This window comes from Canis lupus, chromosome 3 (genome assembly GCF_048164855.1).
Source record: "Canis lupus baileyi chromosome 3, mCanLup2.hap1, whole genome shotgun sequence".
In the NCBI taxonomy this organism is placed as follows: Eukaryota; Metazoa; Chordata; class Mammalia; order Carnivora; family Canidae; genus Canis; species Canis lupus.
This window is the reverse complement of record NC_132840.1, coordinates 7,260,084-7,281,190: the sequence shown is the minus strand read 5'-3', so window position 1 is coordinate 7,281,190 and position 21,107 is coordinate 7,260,084. Positions and strand designations below refer to the sequence as shown.

The window sequence follows — 21,107 nt, the reverse complement described above, 5'->3', positions numbered from 1 at the left end:
GAAATCAGGAAGTGTGAGTCCTCCAACTTTTTTCTTTTTTTTTTTTTATGATAGGCACACAGTGAGAGAGAGAGAGAGAGAGAGAGAGAGAGGCAGAGACACAGGCAGAGGGAGAAGCAGGCTCCATGCACCGGGAGCCCGACATGGGACTCGATCCCGGGTCCCCAGGATCGTGCCCCGGGCCAAAGGCAGGCGCCAAACTGCTGCGCCACCCAGGGATCCCAGCTTTTTTCTTTTTTTTCAAGATTGTTTTAGCTATTTATTATTCCTTGCGATGCCATATGGATAGCATTAAATCTGTGTTTCGAGGGATGCCTGGGTGGCTCAAATGTTTAGCGCCTGCTTTTGGCCCAGGGCGTGATCCTGGAGTCCAGGGATCGAGTCCTACATCAGGCCCCTGCATGGAGCCTGCTTCTCCCTCTGCCTGTGTCTCTGCTTCTCTCTCTCTAAGTGTGTGTCTCTCATGAATAAATAAATAAATATTTTAAAAAAAAATCTGCGTTTCGCACTCGGTAGTTAGGGATCTTAACAATATTAGTCTTCCAATTTGTGAACACAGATGTCTTTCCATTTATTTGTATCTTCTTCTGTTTCTTTCAGCAACATTTTGTAGTTTTTAGTAGTATAGTCTTTTGTCTCCTTGGTTAAGTTTTTTTTTTTTTATTTATTTATTTATTTATTCATGAGACACACATAGAGAGAGGCAGAGACAGAGGGAGAAGTAAGCTCCTCACAGGGAACTCAATGTGGGACTTGATCCCTAGACCAGGGATCAAGACGGCCTGAGCCAAAGGCAGACACTCAACTCCTTTAGTCTACTTTAGAGACTAAGAGTATTTTATTCTTTTTTTTTTTTAAGACTTATTTCTTTTAGTGTGAGAGAGAGCAAGTGGGAGGATGGGGAGAGGGAGAAAGAATCTCAAGCAGACTTTGTTCGCAGAGTATGATGCAGTACTAGAGCTCATGACCCTGAGATCACTTGAGCCAAAACCAAGAACTGGACATCTAACAGACTGAGCGACCCAGACACCCCAGTATTTTATACTTTATAATGCTATTATAAATCAAATTGTTTTAATTTCCTTTTTCTTTTTTTTTTTTAATTTTTATTTATTTATGATAGTCACACAGAGAGAGAGAGGCAGAGACATAGGCAGAGGGAGAAGCAGGCTCCATGCACCAGGAGCCCGTTGTGGGATTCGATCCCGGGTCTCCAGGATCGCGCCCTGGGCCAAAGGCAGGCGCTAAACCGCTGCACCACCCAGGGATCCCTAATTTCCTTTTTCAATTGTTCACTGTTTGTGTAATAGAAAAACAACTGATCTTTGTGTGTTGATTTTGTATCCTTCACTTCTGCTGAATTTGTTTATTCTAATAGCATTTCTGTGGAATCTTTAGGGTTTTATACATACAGGATCATGTCATCTGTGGATAGAGATGGTTTTACTTATTCTTTTTCAGTTCTGGTGCCTTTTATTTCTTTTTTCTTGTCTAATTGCTTTGGCTAGAACATATAATACTCTGTTAGGGTGGCAAACAGGCATATTTGTCTTGTTCCTGATCTTAGGAAAAACTTTTCAGTCTTTTACCATTAGATTTGATTTTAGCTGTGGACTTATCATATACGGCCTTAATTATTAAGACAGTTGCCTTTTTTTCTAAAAGATTTTATTTATTCATGAGAGACACAGCGAGAAAGGCAGAGACATAGGCAGAGAGAGAAGCAGGCTCCATGCAGGGAGCCTGGTGTGGGCCTCTATCCCAGGACTCCAGGATCATGCCCTGGGCCGAAGGCAGGTGCTCAACCACTGAGCCACCCAGACATCCCTAGACAGTTGCCTTTTATTACTAGTTTGTTGAGTATGACTGAGATATAACAACGTACCATACAATTCACCCACTTAAAGTATATAATTCAGTGTTTTTTAGTATGTTCATGAGGTCCTTTTTTTTTTTTTTTAAGATTTTTTATTTATTTATTAGAGACAGAGAGAGACGGAGGGAGGGAGGGAGGAAGGGAGGGAGAAACAGGCAGAGGGAGAAGCAGGCTCCATTCAGGGAGCCTGACGTGGGACTCGATCCCGGGTCTCCAGGATCATGCCTTGGGTGGAAGACGGCGCTATACTAGTAAGCTACCATGGCTGCCCTGTTCATGAGGTCCTTATAGCTTTTTTGCCCTTGCTTATGTCAGACTGGTTGGATAATAGTTTTCAAGTACATGAAGACTTGCTGAAAGGTAGAAGGCTGTGTCTTTTTGTAATTTTAGAACATCATACTTTTGCAAAAGACTTAATGTCACCCATTGTTTGAAGAGTTGGGACTCATTTGTTTTGAACATCGACTCAGCTCCAACTTTTTATGAATATGCAATTTAGGTTCCTGTGGGGTTGCTCATTGACACCTGCAGGTGACATGCATCCATGTGTTGGCATTGGATTTCCTCTGGGTGCTCTGCCCTTAGATCATCCACTTGGATTCACGAGTTGACCCTAGGGTTTATGTAAAGGCTCCCAGACCATCCACTGGTCAACACTATTCCATCTCTGGGGCAGAGTTTATAGAAAGGTGTTGAGGGCTAGCTGCTGGAGGTGGAAAAGATTTCCCCAGTGCAGAAGCCTAAGCAACTTAAGTTTGAGTGCATATGCCTTAGTAGTTCCTCATTCCCATGGAAATTTGTGGAATTAGACCCTGGTTGCTGGTCGCCAAGCTGCTCAACCTTCCCTATTTGCATTAGCTTTAAGTGGTTAAGAGTTATCCAGGAAACATGTGCTCCAAACACAAACCCTCATCTTAGTGTCAGGAAACCTGTATGTCAGGGATGGGATCACATGTAGTATTGGGCAGGGACTCAGGCTCCTTCGGATAGGACAAGATGAGTGGGCTGACATCTAAGTCAGGGAAACCCCTGGGTATGTGGTACCTGATTTTATTGATGACTGCAAGGCAGTTGAGGTCATTTGCTGCTTGGTCAGCTGAGGCATTAAGAGAATGGAGACTGGCTTTTGGCAGCTTCTACCATGTAAAGCAAGGAAGCTGATTATTTGGGCTGCTGGTTTTCCAGGAAAAAGTACAGGTTTTAATCTAATGGGAATCCTGCCAGCAGGCTTACACTGCTTCTGCTCCTGATGGTTCTTCAATGTCCATTTTTGGCAGGAGGTAGCAGGCACTTGGAGAGTCTGGGTCCTTTGAACCTTGCAAGTCCCTCTTTGAAGTGCTGTTCCTTTCCCTTTCCTCCTCTTCCCCTAACTCCTGCAGGCCAGATTATCAGGGTCATGGGTTGGTCAGTGTCTTCCTGGTTCCCACCAGCATGATGAGATAGCTGGTTTCAGAGGAGGATGTGTGGGTCAGAGCCTGCCTTCTCTGCCTGGTCCTTTTTTGGATGATAGAGTCTGCTCCCCCAAACTCACTGGTATAGCCAGCCAGAGAAGGGCAAAGGGGCATTTACTGTAGATGAAGGACTTGGAGAGACAGGAGCACCATGTTGTGGGAACTCAGGTAGTGTTAGGAAACAGGTACATAGGTGCATGGTACATGTTGGGAAAGAAAGACATAATCCCAGACGGAGAAATGTATGTGGAATGCAGAATTATTTACGATAGGGAATAATTGGAATGTAAATGTGTAAACTTGAAATGGTCAAAATAAGGCAAAAAACATTTTTGTGTGTGTGGTAAAGTATACATAATATAAAATCGACTATTTTAACCATCTTTAAGTGTAAGTTCAGTGGCTTTAAGTACATTTACATTGTTATGCAACCATAGTTATATCTCAGCCCTCTTGGTTGGTGTTTTTAGTACTCTGAGCTTCTCAATTACCTGTTGGCACTCATACAAGGTTAATATAAGGCATCATGTGTGGGTTTCTACTATTGTATTCTTAGAAGGTAATTATTTCAGTTCTTGGGGAAATACCTCACTATTTCCTTGCACACTACCAACAGACTGAAAAACTGTGTTCATTTCCTTTTCTGGCCTGCCTACTCATGAATGCCACTGAGATATCTTTGACAGAGTTGTGCAGCATGGGCCCCACCTTGCTGTGGTTGGCTTAGTTGTTGAGGTACTTAGGTGGGAAGAGTGGGGCTGGGGCGGTGTCTCAGGGGCTTAAAGACAGCCCCCCCCCCAACATTGGATGATCAGGGGGCCAGTGGTGAATGTATGGGGCAAAGGTAATGAGTTTGGAGATACCCAGATAAGAAGCCCTGTGTGAGGGGTCTTTACAGTCTTCTACAGAGCCAGCCTAGCTGTACTTTTTCTGTGTCTTGGTCCTTGCTGAAGAGTGGCTTGTCCTTGTTGGATTGATCTTGCATCACTCTGCCAAGTACTACCTAGGATTCATCTGCTTACTTTAGTTACTTCTTGAGGGTAGATTCCACTGCCTTAGCTGGAGCCAAAAACCAAGGGGCTGGAAACAGTGATTTCAGGAAACTTTCTTCTGAAACTGAAACCAGTGGTTCCTACTTAGAAACACACAAACTACCTCTTGTTTCTCCAGCTACTTAAGACATTGGGATGATTTTCCTTAGAAAATGAAAATGTGGGGGCAGCCTGGGTGGCTCAGCGGTTTAGCGCCGCCTTCAGTCCAGGGCCTGATCCCAGAGACCCGGGGTTGAGTCCCATGTCGGGCTCCCTGCATGGAGTCTGCTTCTCCCTTTGCCTGTGTCTCTGCCCCCCCCCCCTTTGTGTCTCTCATGAATAAATAAAATCTTAAAAAAAAAAAAAAAAGGAAAGATGTGAAGCTTCTGTAAGAACCATTTAGTGTATTAAGAGTCTCTATATTCGGGACACCTGGGTGGCTCAGGGGTTGGGCTTCTGCCTTCAGCTCAGGGTGTGATCCCAGGGTGCCAGGATCGAGTCCCATGTCGGGCTCCCTTCATGGAGCCTGCTTCTCCCTCTGCCTGTGTCTCTGCCTCTCTCTCTCTCTGTCTCTCTTATGAATAAATAAGTGGAATCTTTAAAAAAAAAAAAAAAGAGTCTCTATATTTGTTGCTTTTCCGTTTTTCTTTTACCAAGAAATATTTTAGAAGGGAGGCACATAACCATTTGCTAACCAAAAATTTTGTGTGTGTGATTTTTTGAAGGTACATGGGAATAGGACTGTCAGCTCAAGGCGTCAACATGAACAGACTTCCTGGTGAGTCACTGGTTAAGAGAATATTTGTTCTGCTCTCCTGATCCATTCTATGATGAGAATCATGGTAGCAGCCAAGAGAATAGAGTGAACTTTGCTGCTTGCCTTACCCAAAGCCAGGTCATAAGGTGGAAGATCATAAAACTTGGCCATGGGTGGGATGGTATGGGCTTCCATTTCAAAAATTAATTAGCAAGTGTTCATCATTCATGGAATTTGAACTGTTTGTAGTTAAAAGCAACCTGAGTTTGGTCCTAGTGGGGATATGCCTTTGTAACTGTTATTCCCATTGGCCTTTGACCAGCCTGGGACCCTGGCATATATGGAGAGGAAGGCTGCTGCCAATTCTGGCTTCTTTGTTACTGCACCATATTGATGATAAAGTTTTTATTTTTTATTTTTTATTTACTCATGAAAGAGAGACACAGGCCGAGGGAGAAGCAGGCTCTATGCAGGGAGCCTGACATGGGGCTCAATCCTGGGTCTCCAGGATCACGCCCTGGGCTGAAGGTGGCACTAAACCGCTAAGCCACCTGGGCTGCCCAATGATCAAGTTTTTAAGTGGCCTCCCACTTGGAACATGGTTGAGGTGATTTTTTAAATAAATAGTATGTGTGCAAGACTTGGATTGTCAGTCAGCAACCTCATTCAGATTTGTGGAATGCTCTGAGCCCTGCAGATGGTCCTCCTCTACTTTCCAGGAGCCCTTTCAGCTACTTTCTGCCCAGTGACCCATACCTAGTCTTGGGCTGTGTACAGTTGAGGGGATAGAAACCTCCAACAGAAGCTGGTGAGTTCCAGAAGATGGTCCTAAGTCCATTTATCCCTATAGTGGCATAAGTGACATGGTGCAAGCTACCTTAGCACCATCATGAAGGCGGGCAAAGTCCCTATGTTTTTTGTTTTGTTTTGTTTTAAAGTCCCTATGTTTTTGCCCTGGCCCTCTATTTTTTATGCCTCAGACACAGAGAAGGCAACTGGCTTTTTCCAAAAAGAGAGCAGCACTTAAACATTATGTGTTTTCCCATCTATGCTTGATATCAGTCACAGATTTTTTTTCTCATTGACTAATTTCAAGTACTTAAAATCTAGAATTGCTCGAGATTCAACTAATTTGTCAGGGGTCTAACATTTTTCAGCTTTGATATGAGTGAAAACTGACCTTTAGTTATTAATCAGAATGTATGTGGCATGTTTGGCCTCTTTGTGTAGCACGCAGCTGTGTAATTTTTTTTAAAAGATTTATTTATTTATTTATGATAGACATAGAAGAGAGAGGCAGAGACACAGGAGGAGGGAGAAGCAGGCCCCACGCCGAGAGCCCGACACGGGACTCGATCCCGGGACCCCAGGATCACACCCTGGGCCAAAGGCAGGCGCTAAACCGCTGAGCCACCCAGGGATCCCCGCACTTGTGTAATTTTTTTTAAAGATTTTTATTTATTTACTAGAGAGAAAGAGAGAGAGTTCATGCCCTTAAGCAGGGAAAAGAGAATGAGGGGGAGGAAGAGAGGGATAAGGAGAATCTGCGTTCAGTGGAGAGTCCAACACTGGGCTCGATTTCAAAACTGAGATCATGACCTGAGCTGAAATCAAAAGTTGGCCACTTAACCGACTGAGCCATCCAGATGCCTCTTAATCTTTTTCTTACTCCAAATGTGCTCTTTGAACTTTTGCACTGCCTTCATGGCAGATAAAAGAAGCTTATTATATGGAAGTAACTATTATAATGTTATTAGATGTCACTTTAAGCAACTCTGAACATTGGTTAAATGAATTTTTGTTAATCCACAGAAAAGAATACTATGCAGCTTTGAAGAGAATGAGGAGGTTGTTTAGGTACTGATTTGGAGTCATCTCTAGAATATATTGTTAAGTGGAAAATATAAGCCATAGAACAGTGTATAATATGCTACCAAATGTGCAAAAATAAAAAAGGCATGAATGTATGAATGTGCTACCAAATGTGCAAAAATAAAAAAGGCATGAATGTATGAATGAATGTATCTGTACTTGCTTGTACATGCATTGAATATCTTTGGAAAGCTACGGAAAAACTTATATAATATCGGCTATCCCTTGGGAAGGGACAGGGTGGCTAGGGATAGGACTAGAAAGATTTTTCACTTTCAGAACTTTCACATCTTCTTTCTTGTGAATATATTAATCTATTTTAAAAGTATGAATAGGGGATGCCTGGGTGGCTCAGCAGTTGAGTGTCTGCCTTCAGCTCAGGGCTTGATCCTGGGATTTGGGATCTGGGATCGAGGCCCGCAACAGGCTCCCTATGGGGAGCCTGCTTCTCTCTCTGCCTGTGTCTCTGCCTCTCTCTCTCTCTCTCTCTCTCTCTCTGTCTCTCATGAAAAAATAGATACATCTTAAATTTATTTATTCATGAGAGACACATAGGGAGGCAGAGACATAGGCAGAGGTTGAAGCAGGCTCCCTGCACGGAGCCGATGCGGGACTCAATCCTTGGGCCCCAGGATCACCATCTGAGCTGAAGGCAGATGCTTAACCGCTGAGCCACCCAGACGCCCTAGATACATCTTAAAAAAAAAAAAGTATGAATAGAATTAAACAAAAGCAAGTGCTGTTGTGTCAAGTAGTCCTCACATGTCTTTCAGGTGGATTGGGAATATAGCATTTTACTATGTGCTAGGCTTGGTATTCTAAATTCCACATGCTCATCCTTCTTGAGTAAGAACTATTTTTTGCATGGCTCATTTGGTTTGAGATCCATGGAGTAGAGTAGATGAGGTAGGAGGGGGAGGTTCAAGGTCTACCTAGGCAAACTTGAATTTCTTCAAGATAGAGCCCTGTGGAGCTGGCCTGGTTTGTTTGCATTGTTCATAAGATGGGCTTTTTGACCCTCTCTGGGCCAGTTGGAAGCCAGCTGCTGGTCATGTGTTTTGATGTTGTGAATGTAACATTGTAGAGAAGTCCATCTGGGACCCTTGTGCAATCAGACTGCACCTAGGCGCAAGATGTGGGCCTGTAGGGAGAAGGGACCTGGACACAGTGGATGAGGTGAGAGTCCCTACATTAACATATCAGGAGAGTTGGCACCTTTTTTTTTTTTTTTTTTTAATAATTTTTTTTTAAGATTTTATTTATTTATTCATGATAGTCACAGAGAGAGAGAGAGGCAGAGACACAGGCAGAGGGAGAAGCAGGCTCCATGCAGGGAGCCCGACGTGGGATTCGATCCGGAGTCTCCAGGATCGCGCCCTGGGCCAAAGGCAGGCGCCAAACCGCTGCGCCACCCAGGGATCCCATTTGGCACCTTTTTTAACATCCTCAGTGGCACATCTCTTGTTTGGCAGGAGAAAGGGGCCTCTGTGGGTATTGTACCTATTTTCATTTCATTTTGCCCGCCAGCTCTGAGGGCTTTCCTTCCTGCCGTATCTGTTAATCTCCCTGATTAGTCCTTAAGGTAGTAAGTAGGAATCAGAATGCAGCTAGATAGGGATTCTCCCTAGGAAGGATGGATGCCTCTGGCTTTCCCAGGATATAGGGCTGGCTGAATGGGTGAGAAGACCTAGCACAGGACAGATGTAGGGATAGAGGGGAGACATTCCTCTTAGGAATAAGTGTCCTGCTGCTGTTCATCCTGCTGGATTTGGAAGATCACAATCCCCTTTGACACTTTCCATTTTCTGGGATTGCTTTTTTTGGTGTGTGTTTGGGGGTTAATGAGCATACATTCTCCAAAACTGAAATTATCACCATTCATAAAGAGTTGGACCTGAAATTCTTAGAATGTATTCCAGTGGGGACATGAGATGGAGGATGATGGCAGCCTTTCTACCAGTTGCTTTTGATTTCCAAGAGACCTTTGGTTGTAATGAAAGCTCTGTTTGGATATATGGTTGGTGGGAGGTGATGATGGTGGCCTAGGCTGGGTCTAGAATTTGAGACTTTAGTGTTAAATTCAGATGAGATGTTTAGCGTTGATGTATCTTTTTGATAGATACTGGTGTGTTTGATGGAGGTGGTTGGAGAGGTTAGTGTGGCTTTACAGGGGTGATCAGCCTCATGTTGAGAAACATATAGGAGTTTGCTAGGTGGGTCTGGGTGGTGGTAAGGCCTATGGGTAGATCTATAAGTTGCCTAGTGTGATGGGATGGCTTCCTGGGAACAGTCAGGATGACCCGGTTGAAGAAAGTCTTATATTCCATGTCAAGGGGCCTAAACTTCTTTATTTAAGCAGTGGAGGCTGAAGGAGTGTCTTAAGCATAGGCAAAATGCTAGCAGGTTTGCTAAGAAGTAACTAGTTCAAGTGAACTAGTGTAGAGGAGGCCTTCCAGAGGGGTAGAGGCTAAGCTGGGCTGCCTGGGCAGTGAGAATTCTGAGTTTAGGCATGTGATGGAACTTCAGGAGGTGCTAGATAATGGCTTAAAAAGGGACTCCTTTTCCTTATTTTGAAATACTTACTTGGAAGCATTTAATCAGAAGTGAACAGTTATATTTATAAGCGCCTTATGGGTGTATTTTGTGATAACTCAGTATATCTTGCTTAGTAGAGAAGAATCCTACTAGGTCATTGGGAGGGGTCCTTAATTTCATGGCTGTATATGTAGATTACTTTTGATTTGTTAGTTTAGAAAAATTTATCAACAAATCCATCAGAGCCAATTGGTCTTTTGGCAAGGACATTTTTTTAAGACTCCCTTCCTCTCTTGTTAGCTTGTTCAAGTAAGTTCTTTCTTATGGCATCACTTTCAATATATTCTGCTTTGGCCACCTGATTCTCTTTATAGGAAAATGGCTATGATGAATATTATCAAAACCTAACAAAGGGGCTCCTGGTTGGCTCAGTGTAGAGCACATGACTCTTGATCTCAGGGTTGTGAGTTCAAGCCTTATGTGGGATATAGAGATTACTTAAATAAATAAAACTTAAAAAAGATTTATTTATTTGAGAGAGAGAAAGTACATGCAGGGCGAGGGACACAGGGATAGGGAGTGGGAGAGAATCTTTTTTTTTTTTTTTTTAAGATTTTATTTATTTATTAATGAGAGACACAGAGAGAGAGGCAGAGACACAGGCAGAGGGAGAAACAGGCTCCATGCAGGGAGCCCAATGTGGGACTCAGTCCCGGGTCTCCAGGATCACACCCTGAGTCAAAGGTGGTGCTAAACCACTGAGCCACCCGGGCTGCCCTAGCGGGAGAGAATCTTAAGCAGACTCTCTGCTGAGCAGTTAGCTGGATGCAGGGCTCAATCCCACGACCCTGAGATCATGACCTGAGTGAGACACTCAGGTGCCCCAATAAATAAAATTAAAAAAAAAAAAACAAAACCCAACCTAAAAAAATCTTCATGATTGATCTTTTAAACGAATTTAATCCATTTTGTTAGTTTTTTAAAAAGATTTTATTTATTTATTCATGAGAGACACAGAGAGAGGCAGAGACACAAGCAGAGGGAGAAGCAGGCTCCCTGTGAGGAGCCTAATGCAGGACGCTATCCCAGGACCCAAGGATCACGACCTGAGCCGAAGACAGATGCTCAACCACTGAGCCATCCAGGTGCTCCATTTTGTTAAATTTTTTTTAAAAGATTACTGTTACCAAACTATTATTTATTCCTTTTTTTTATTGAGATCTAATAAATATACCATAACATTCACCAATTTAAAGTGTGCATTTCAGTGGTTTTAGTGTAGTCACAAATTTGTGCTACCATAGCCTCTAATTCCAGAACATTTTCATCACCCCAAAGAGAAACTCGATACCCATTAGCAGTCATTCCCTTATTCTCCTTTCCTGTAGCCTCTGAAAACCACTAATCTACTTTCTGTCTCCATGGTTTTTCCTTTTCTAGACCTCCATTGATTTCCTATCAATGGAGTCATATAACAGGTGGCCTTTTGTGACTGGCTTCTTTCACTTAGCATAATGTTCTCAAGGTTCATCTAATTTCATTCCTTCTTACGGCCAAATAATATTCTATTATATGGATATATCACATTTTGCTTATCCATGTGTCTGTTGATGAATATTTGGAATTTTTTGATGAATATTTGGATGGTGTCTACTTTTTGGCTCTTATGATTTATGCTATAAACACTTATGTACAAGTTTTCTTATGGACATATGTTTCATTTGATTGTGTACCTGGGAATAGAATTGCTGGGTCATGTGATAACACCTTTTATTTAAGGCTTTGATGCATTTAGTTTTTGTTTATGCTGTGAGGTAAGGATCCAGCTTCATTCATTTGCATGTGGCTATCCAATTGTCCTAGCATCAGTTGTTGAAAATACTATTCTTTCCTTACTGAATCATCTTGGTATCTTTGTTGAAAACCAGTTGAGCTGGAGATGCATGGATTTTTTTTTTCTGGCTTCTCAATTCTATTCCACTGATCTATATATTTGTCCTTGCACCTGTACCATATTCTCTTGATTATGGTTGCTTTGTAGAAAGTTTTGAAATTGAGAAGGATGAATCCTTTAATTTTTTTTTTTTTCTTTTTCAGGTATGTTCTGGGTTTTTTGGTTCCCTTGCAATTCCATATGAATTTTATTTTATTATTATTTTTTTAAGATTTTTATTTATTCATGAGAGACACACACACAGAAAGACAGAGACATAGGCAGAGGGAGAAGCAGGCTTCCCGCAAGGAGCCTGATGTGGGACTTGATCCTGGATGCCAGAATCATGCCCAGGGCTGAAGACGGACGCTCAACTGCTGAGCCACCCAGGCGTCTTGTATTTTAATTTTCTTGCTAATAAAGATAGGTGTTCATTGTTAGATATTTTTTCTTTTTTTTTTTAAATAAAGATTTTATTCATTCATTCATGAGAGACAGAGAGAGAGAGAGGCAGAGACACAAGCAGAGGGAGAAGCAGGCTCCATGCAGGGAGCCCGACATAGGGACTCGATCCCGGGACTCCAGGATCACAGGCTGGGCCGAAGGCAGCCGTGAAACCACTGAGCCACCCAAGTACCCCCAGATATTTTTTTCTAAGTACTACTTTACTTCTTACAAATTTTTTAAAAAGATTTTATGTCAGAGAGAGAGAATAAGAGAGAACATGAGTGGGGGGAGGGGCAGAGGGAGAGGGAGAAGCAGACTCTGCACTGAGCAGGGAGCCTATATGGCTCCATCCCAGGACCCTGGGATTATGACCTGTGCTGAAGGCAGTTGTTTTTTTTTTGTTTTTTTTTTATTATTATTTATTTATGATAGTCACAGAGAGAGAGAGAGAGAGAGAGAGAGGCAGAGACATAGGCAGAAGGAGAAGCAGGCTCCATGCACCAGGAGCCCGACGTGGGATTCGATCCCGGGTCTCCAGGATCGCGCCCTGGGCCAAAGGCAGGCGCCAAACCGCTGCGCCACCCAGGGATCCCTGAAGGCAGTTGTTTAACCAACTGAGCCACCCAGGCACCCCTCACAATTTTTTTTTTAAATTAATTTGTTTATTTAAGAGAGAAAGAGTGGGAGTGCACGCGTGTGCGCATGAGCAGGAGGATGAGGGGCATAGGGAGGAAGAGTCTTTTTTTTTTATTATTTTTTTTTAAATTTATTTATGATAGTCACACAGAGAGAGAGAGAGTGTGAGAGAGGCAGAGACACAGGCAGAGGGAGAAGCAGGCTCCATGTACCGGGAGCCTGACGTGGAATTCGATCCTGGGTCTCCAGGATCGCGCCCTGGGCCAAAGGCGGGCGCCAAACCGCTCAGCCACCCAGGGATCCCAGGGAGGAAGAGTCTTAAGGAGACTCCCTGCTTAGCATGGAGCCTGATTTGGGGTTCAAACTCATGACTTTGAGATCATGACCTGAGCCAAAACTAAGAGTCAGATCCACCACTCATGTGCTGTCTCTACTTAGAACTTTTGATATGCTGGTTTTTTGGTTTTTTAGATTATTTATTTATTTGACAGAAAGAGAGCATAAGCAGGGGGAGCAGCAGGCAGAGGGAGAGGGAGAGGGAGAAGCAGATTCCTGAGCAGAGAGCCTGACATGGGTCTTGATCCCAGGACCCTGGAATCATGGCCTAAGCCAAAGGCCAATGCTTAACTGAGCCACCCAGGCACCACTGTTATGCTGTTTGAGTTTGAGCTTTTCATTTTAGGGTATTTATTATATCCCTTATTCTTGATTTTCTTCCTTTTTTATTTTATTTTATTTTATTTTATTATTTTATTTTATTTTATTTTATTTTATTTTATTTTATTTTATTTTATTCCTTTTTTAAAAATATTTATTCACTCATGAGAGAGAGAGGCAAAGGGAGAGGCAGGCTCCATGCAGGACTTGATCCTGGGGCTCCAGGATCACGCCGTTGGCCAAAGGCAGGCACTAAACCGCTGAGCCACCTAGGGATGCCCTCTGTTTTCTTCCTGACCCAGGTTATATTCAAGACTGTAGTGCTTTGTAATTTTCACGATTGAACATTATTTATTTGTTTAATTGGCCGAGCCTGACCTTATTCCATCATGTTCAGGAATATGAAGTGGTCTGCCTTTTATTTTTGGTATTTTTAAAGATTATTTATTTATTTATTTATTTATGACACACAGAGAAAGGAAAGACACAGGCAGAGGGAGAAGTAGGCTCCCTCAGGGGAGCTCAATGTGGGACTTGATCTCAGGACCCCAGGATCACTCCCTGGGCCAAAGGCAGATGCTCAACCACTGAGCCACCCAGGTGTCCCATGGTCTGCCTTTTAAAAAAACTTGTGTAATGCTGATTTATACTCCAGAACATCAGATTTTATGAAATAGGTAGGTACAGATTTTGTTCTCGATCTACCATAGAGTTTTCTATACATTTGTTTTTTTTTTCACTCATTTATATATTCAGTATATTTTACGAATTTGTTACCAAAAGGCATAAGAAATTTTGAAAATAACGTCACCTGGAACCTTGTCCCTAAGGGCTAAGGGTTTAAGATTAAAGGGTTTAAGCAGCTGTGGGCCTAATGGTTGGTGCTGGGTCAGGGAAACAGGTAGTACAGGGAGCCCCTGAGCAATTTAAGCAAAGATGTGATATGCCCGGTTTGGAGGGGTAAGGGCAGGAATAGGTGGAGGGAGGCCAGTTAGGAGACTGTCTTGGTGGCCCAGAAGAACACGGTGGTATCTTAGACTAGAGACATGGGGAGAAGAGAACAGAATTGGGCCCCGTGGGAAATAATTCATCTGGCTTGGTGTCTTCAGAGTAGTGGATGGACAGACTGCAAACCACTAGTGTTGTGCCTTGAGGATTTTCCTGATAATTTGTTCCAAGAATTCTTTTATTAATAAAATGGCCTGAGGATAGCCATTGTAGATGCCAAATCTCATTGTCACTCAGAGCAAGTATCAGAGTGCAAGTCAAGCAGTGCAGCCCCTGTCTGAGTTGGTCTAAGAAGAAGGTAACTTAGTCCAGCCTTGGCCTACCCAGGTGCTGCTGTCAAGAATTCCCTGGCCTTTGGCGCTTTTTTTTTTTTGGCCTTTGGCTCTTAATCCTGCCTTTCATGAGTCCTCAGAAGAGAAGCTTATGAAGAAGGAAAGGTCCAAGTGTAGAACTGAAGCCACTTTTCTTATGGTTCCTGATCTGATTGAGTGAAACAAATAACAGATGATGGACTTGCCTGAGACAGAGAGCCTCCACTCCTCTCTGTCTGAAGTAAGTGATTCTTGACGGTAGGAAATAACCTCTCTCTCTCTGTCTCTGTCTCTCTCTCACACACACAGTCTCCCTCCCTCACTCCCTCTCTCCCTCCCTCCCTTTCTTCTCTACCCTGGGCTACTTGTTTCTCTGGTTGCTTTGCATCTTGTTCCTGATTACAGCAGCTGAGTGAAGTAGGTGTGGAGGCAGTTGAGGCAGTTCTCTCTCTCTTTGAGGGACCCAAAGACTGTGGCCTGTGAATAGTTGACTGTGCTTTCCAAGGCCTGCAAGTCTAGTTGAAAAGTAGCCAGTGAGCCATCCAGGCAGTTATACAACTCACTTTTTTGTCTCACTCTTATCTTTGAGGAGGTCATACCTCCAGAAACCTTAGTGCTTTATTTAAGGTCCAGCACACAGTGAACCTGCTTGCCCCAAACTAAGTTTATCTTCCTGTAAAACCCAGATCCTCATGCTTTCCTTGTGTCCACTGAGTTACTGTTCACCCTAGTGCCCAGGTGGCACTCTTCAGAGTAATCCTCATACTGTCTCTTTCCTCTTCTCACAGCTCTGCCATTCCCCAGGTGTGGTTTTATTTTTTATTTTTTTAAAAGATTTTATTTATTCATTCATGACAGACAGAGAGAGAGAGAAAGAGAGTCAGAGACACAGGCAGAGGGAGAAGCAGGCTCCATGCAGGTAGCCTGATGCAGGACTCGATCCCAGGACCCTGGGATCACGCCCTAAGCTGAAGGCAGACACTAAACCGCTGAACCACCCAGGCGTCCCCCCTTCTCTGTATGTTAGAGCTCAGTGCTGTTGAGCCAACGATGGGCTCACATTTAGTCATGTGAGGAAACAGATCTTTAGAGTTGTGGTCAGCTTGTGGAGCAGTATATAGCTCAGTGGTTAAGAGCATGGATCTGGAGCCACATGTTTGCATTTACATCCTGGCAGCTATGTAACCTGAGATAAGTTACATAACTGCCCTGTGCCTCTCTTTTCCCCATCTGTAAAATGGAAGCATTACTAGTATGTAACTCACATAAGGAATGGTTATGAGAATTTAGTGAGTTCATGTATAGTGCTTAGAATAGTGCCTAATATGGGACGCTGGTTGATCTTTTACCCCAGGATGTACACGGCTTCACGGAAATCTTCCAGGGACTGCTCAGTCCCTCCTAATATGGCTCAGTGATTGAGCATCTGCCTTTGGCACCGGTCATGATCCCGGAGTCCTGGGATCAAGTCATGCATTAGACTCCTCACAGGGAGCCTTCTTCTCCCCCTGCCTAAGTCTGTCTCTGCCTCTCTGTGTGTGTCTCTCATGAGTAAATAAATAAAATCTTAAAAGAATAGTGCCTAATAAAAAAGGAAGATATTCGTTAGCTTTTGTTGTAATTGAGAAAAAGTATTTTTTCCTACCTGAAGAAGGAAGTACCTATACATTTAAAGGTCTTAAATAAACAAGTACAGTTCTTTTATGAATGTTTATATATCAGAGTGGAGTTGAGTGTAATCGAAACTACATTTTCTTTCCAGTGCTTGTGTTTTCTGTATTTGAGGAGCCATGTTAGTACATGTTAACTGGAGTTGAATTACGGAGGATGAGATGGCATAGCAAAGAAAGTCAGGATGTTGATGTTTCAAGTGTTTTCTTGTAGGTTTTCCTATATTGGCTTAACAAGGACGTCTTTGCCTCTGGTGCTGTCAGGAGTAAGGGGTAGCCACTCTCTGGTCTTGCTTGGTTCTGGGAGCAGATGATAACAGAGAGTACCTTTTATGAGACTGGTGGCCAGACTTTCCCAGGAACATAGGGGCATGTCTCAGCTTGCGTGGTCGGAAGTTTTGATGTTTACCTTTTGTAAGATGTTTTTGGCCTCCATTAAATGTGAAACCAAGGAACACGTGTGATCCAAAATAAGAATATCAGAATCCTTGGCCAAATGGCTTGAAAGCAAGGCAGGACGATCAACAGGCAGGTGAGTACCTGCAGCCCGACCCTCCCATGAGCTGGCAGCAAGCAGCATGGACTGAGATCCCTGGATTGAGGAAGCAGGGTGGAAAAGTCAGGGATGTGGATAGAGAGAGGGTTTGGGGCTCCTCCTAATCTTGGATACGTTGAAGGGGTTGAGGATAAGACGGATCTTCCTCTGTGCCTTGTCCCTCAAAGAGGGCCAGGGAGGGACACCTCCGTGGCTCAGCGGTTGAACATCTGCCTTTGGCTCAGGGTGTGATCCTGGAGTCCCGGGATTGAGTCCCACATTGGGCTCCCTGCATGGAGCCTGCTTCTCTCTCTCTCTCTCTCTGTGTCTCTCATCAATAAATAAAAATCTTAAAAAAAAAAAAAAAAAAAAAAGAGGGCCTGGGAGACTCAGGGTTTGTTGATAGGTAGCCACATCTGTCTCAGATCTGGGTAGCTGGTGATTTCCACCTTACCGTTTCTCTGCAGGAGGCAGCTGTTCTCTTGGTTTGGCATATATTACCTTAATTACTACAACCTCTCAAAGGAGAACCTTTGAGGCATACTTATTTCAAACTGTTGGAAAAGAAGCAACTCCACAGCTGGGGGTTGGGGGTGGGGAGGTGCATATCTTCTGAAGCAGATGGCACCTCTAAGCTACGCCCTGGTGGGAGGGTGGGGAGGGTTATAAGGGGACTCTCTGCCTTGCTCCCACAGGATGGTCATGTTCAAGTGAACATCCTTTCCTCCCCCTAGAGCTTACCTGACCAAAGCCTACCCTGAATGGTCTGTTAGGAGTATGCCCCTATGTGTGTCCTGATCTTGGGGCTGGGGCCTGCTTCTGCTGGGTAGGACACATTCTGCAGATAGCCAGTATTTCACGTTTGCATGTACCATGGGAGAGGAACAGCAGAGAGCAGAGATGAGGGCAGAACATGGATATTTACGTCAGGTTCACGAGTGCAGAGGCTAGCCCCTGTCAGTGTGGCAGGCACTGACAGTAAATAACAGGGTGTTCAGTATCCTTTCTTCCTACCCTTGTAACTTGCAGCATAAGGTATCTGCTTAGTGCAGATACCAGTCACAGGTGGCTTTGCTCAGTGGATGCCTTAAAGGTTACTGGCATGTAGGTGGGTTTCCAGTACTCTGAAAATGCTGTTTGTCTATACCCACCAAGTAGGCACTGCTTCTGTCCCACTCCATTTAGTCTGAAGACCCTGTTCCCCTCAGTTCATGAGCCCCCTTCATGTCTACCTGTAAATACCACCTGTCTGTGGATATCTTTCACCCCAGGATCTACAGGGCTTCACAGGAATGTGCCAGGGGGCTGCTCAGTCCCTCCGTGAGTCCAGTTGGTGAGTTGAACCGTCAGGGCCCCACTGGGAATCTGGGTGTACCTCCTCCTGTCCATGGCAGAGCACCTGGAAACAGGCCTCAGTAACACTGGGATGATTGTAGGCACCATGCAAACCTCCCAAGTGAGTGCCAGCTTAGGCTGGTAGAAGGAAGAAGCCAACTGGTGATGACCTTGCAGTTCAAGCCTATAAGGTGCCCCAAAGTAGCCCTGTCTAGAAAAGGCAGGCAGCCAGGAGATTCTCTGACACCCCTGGAGCAGCTGCCCAGGACCAGAGCTGTGGGAAGAATAGGTTGGGGTTTCTGTGCCTAGTGCTGTCCAGCCCCTCACTGCCTTGTTCATTCTGTTCTTTCTCTGAGATACCCTTGGGAAATTACCGGGATGGGAGTGGAGGGGTAGATAGCCAGGTTCCACTGGGGAGTCCAGAGAGGAGCGTGGTTTGGCATTTGGGGCCCTAGGGTCAGGTAGCTGTTCAAAATCCCTGGTTGTTTCCGTGGTAGTTAATGGTGCCAGTGCCATAGGACCTGCCGTAGTCCCTGCTGTGGAGCTTGTTTCATGTAAGAGGGCCTTTGCTTCCCTGCTACTCCTCCCTGGGCCAGCAGCGCCCTTGGCCCCATAGTGAGCCAAGTCATGGTCCTTTTCTCTGGGCCTCTTCCCTCACCCACAGGAAGACCTGTATTTCCATAACATATCAGGGCTGCTTGGCAGCCTTTTGAAGTGTGACAACTCAGCCAGGCATGGAAATTATTATTCCTAGTCCTGGAGATTTCTCGTCTACAGTATCCTATTTTCTTCTTCTAAATACCAGCTCCTACCTCTGTAGCAGAGGTAAAAATTATGGATTTAAGACTATTTTGCAGGACAAGTTAAGTCCTTTGAGGTAAGAGGGTTCATCAACAGTAGTGGGGCCAATTATGAAACCTGAATTTGTCAGGCTCTGAAAACAGAGATTCTCCAGTGTCCTCTGGTATGGTTGGAGGTCGGGGCCACCACAGAGTGGAGCTGACTGGGAACTAGTTACTGGTCAAATCCTTGCTTCTTTAGTGCTGATCAAGAGTCTGTCTTCTAGGGGTTCTGGAAGTACTGCATCACCATGCCTGGGTCTCCATTTGGGAAGGGTTTTGCATATGACTGTCTCTCAGGATCTGGCAGTGTGTGCAAAGTTACAGTCTCCTACACTGACTTTTCCCAGAGGTTCAAAAGGAGCTCAGTGGAGACAAGGAAAAGACCCAATGGGGCAGCTGGGGTGGCTCAGTGGTTTAGCGCCACCTTCAGCCTGCAGCATGATCTTGGAGACCCGGGATTGACTCCCATATCGGGCTCCCTGCATGGAGCCTGCTTCTCCCTCTGCCTGTGTCTCTCTGTCTCTCTCTCTCTCTCTGTGTGTGTCTCTCTCATGGATAAATAAATAAAAAATCTTAAAAAAAAAAAAAAAGGAAAAGACCCAGCTCTAGAGGAAAGATACCAAGGCCTAGGAACTGAGATTGCCCCACAGGTTTGTGGGACAGTGCTTTCCTTAGCCTGATTCAGCGTGGATGACAGATCCTGCCTGTCCTATGGGAGCCTGAAGTATAGGTGGATAGCTCTGTCAGATATGGCAGATGCTACTTGAGTCATATCCTAGCCAGACCTGCTAGACTCATCCTGGCTTCCCTGCGCCTCCTCTGGCCACAGGTACCTATTTCTTTTGGAGTAGGGAAGGAGTATGACTATTGGAAGACCCGTTTTATGCAGGTGCTGGATATACAGGCCCTTGCCTTGATCATGGTTTCAAGCTGACACCTGCCTCTATCTCAGTGTAGAGCCTGGATCCCATATCCAGGGGCAGGCAGCACCAGTATGAGCCTCTTGTGTCACCAACTACCTGCAGAGCAGACTCCCAGGGCACCTCTGACCCCACTGGCCTGGAGCTGCCAGAGGCATAGCTTTAGGGATGTGTAGATCCTGTTCCTTGGTCCCAAGATTCTGAGAGTTTGGAGTAGCAGCCTTCTGAGTACTACGATGGGCCTTCTTTGATGCCACCCCGCTGCATCTGCTGAGTGAAAAGATCTCTCTTGCTTTCCCGTTCTTCATGGTTGAGCTGCTCTAGGCAGTGGGGCCTGTCAGATTTTTAATGATATTTGAGGTTTGCAAAAAATATTTGTCTGATGGATTTCCAAGGATGGATGGTTCTGAGAGAATGACCATCCTTGAGAAGCAGCCCTGCCAGGAAGTCTCCCAAGACACATGTGTTCTCTCCACAGCAACCTCAGGCTCAAGCACCCTGGCCAAGCTAGCCCAGCATTTTCAATCCATAGCCAGTCTTAACGTGACATTTTGAGAGCCACTGGGCATGGCTGCTGAGCCCTGTCAAGTGCTCTGAAGGCCAGGTGACCTCCCAGGAACCTGGGGACAAGCAAGAGTGGTGCAGGCCTGGGGCTGCTGTTGGTGGGCTGTTAGTTAGGAGAGATGGGTGGTAGTGACCAGCTCCACCCCTGCTTGCTCTCTCAGGGAAAAAAGAAGAAAGAAGTCTGAAGTGCCCAGGATTGACCATGAAGCTGGTGTTAGTTAGGAATGGAGAGGGAAGGTAAACTCAAGGGTGAGTGCCTCCTGAGGATTGCTGTTCCATAGCCATTTCGTTTCATTTAATTCTCTCACCAACCCTGAAAGAATTCAGTCGAGAACTCTGAGGGCCAAGTGAGAGAACCGGGATCCAAACCCAGGGCTGTCTAGTCCCAAAGCCCAAAGGTGACTAGGACTCATTTATTGGGGAGAGATGGCTGGCTTGATAGCAAGGCCAAGGATTAGGCGAGCTTTCTGAGGCTGGACTCTGTATGCTGGTCAGTCATGCTCCAGGACTAGCCTAATGGGTAGGCACAGCACCAGACTCCTTTCCAGGTTCTGTGCTAATTTGCTGATGACGCAGAAATCTTTCTACTTGGCAGTGGGAGGCCTCTCCATTCCTAGTTCCCTGGGACTGAGGCCCCCAACATGTCCTGGCAGATGGAGGTTGCATGTAGTGGGCTCCTGGAGCAATCATGCTGGAGTCTCTGGCACCCCCATGGGAGTCTCCTTCC

At 44.8% G+C, this 21,107-nt stretch overlaps 1 protein-coding gene across 2 annotated transcripts in view; it reads left to right on the top strand.

Moving 5' to 3' along the window:
• The window catches only part of RANBP10 (RAN binding protein 10), a 74,452-nt gene that overhangs the window by 22,796 nt on the left and 30,549 nt on the right, over positions 1-21,107 (top strand). For both annotated transcript variants that reach the window (XM_072815810.1, XM_072815801.1), the window contains exon 3: positions 5,084-5,136. In XM_072815810.1, the coding sequence (XP_072671911.1) occupies positions 5,084-5,136 (53 nt within the window). The remainder of the gene's footprint in view (positions 1-5,083; positions 5,137-21,107) is intronic.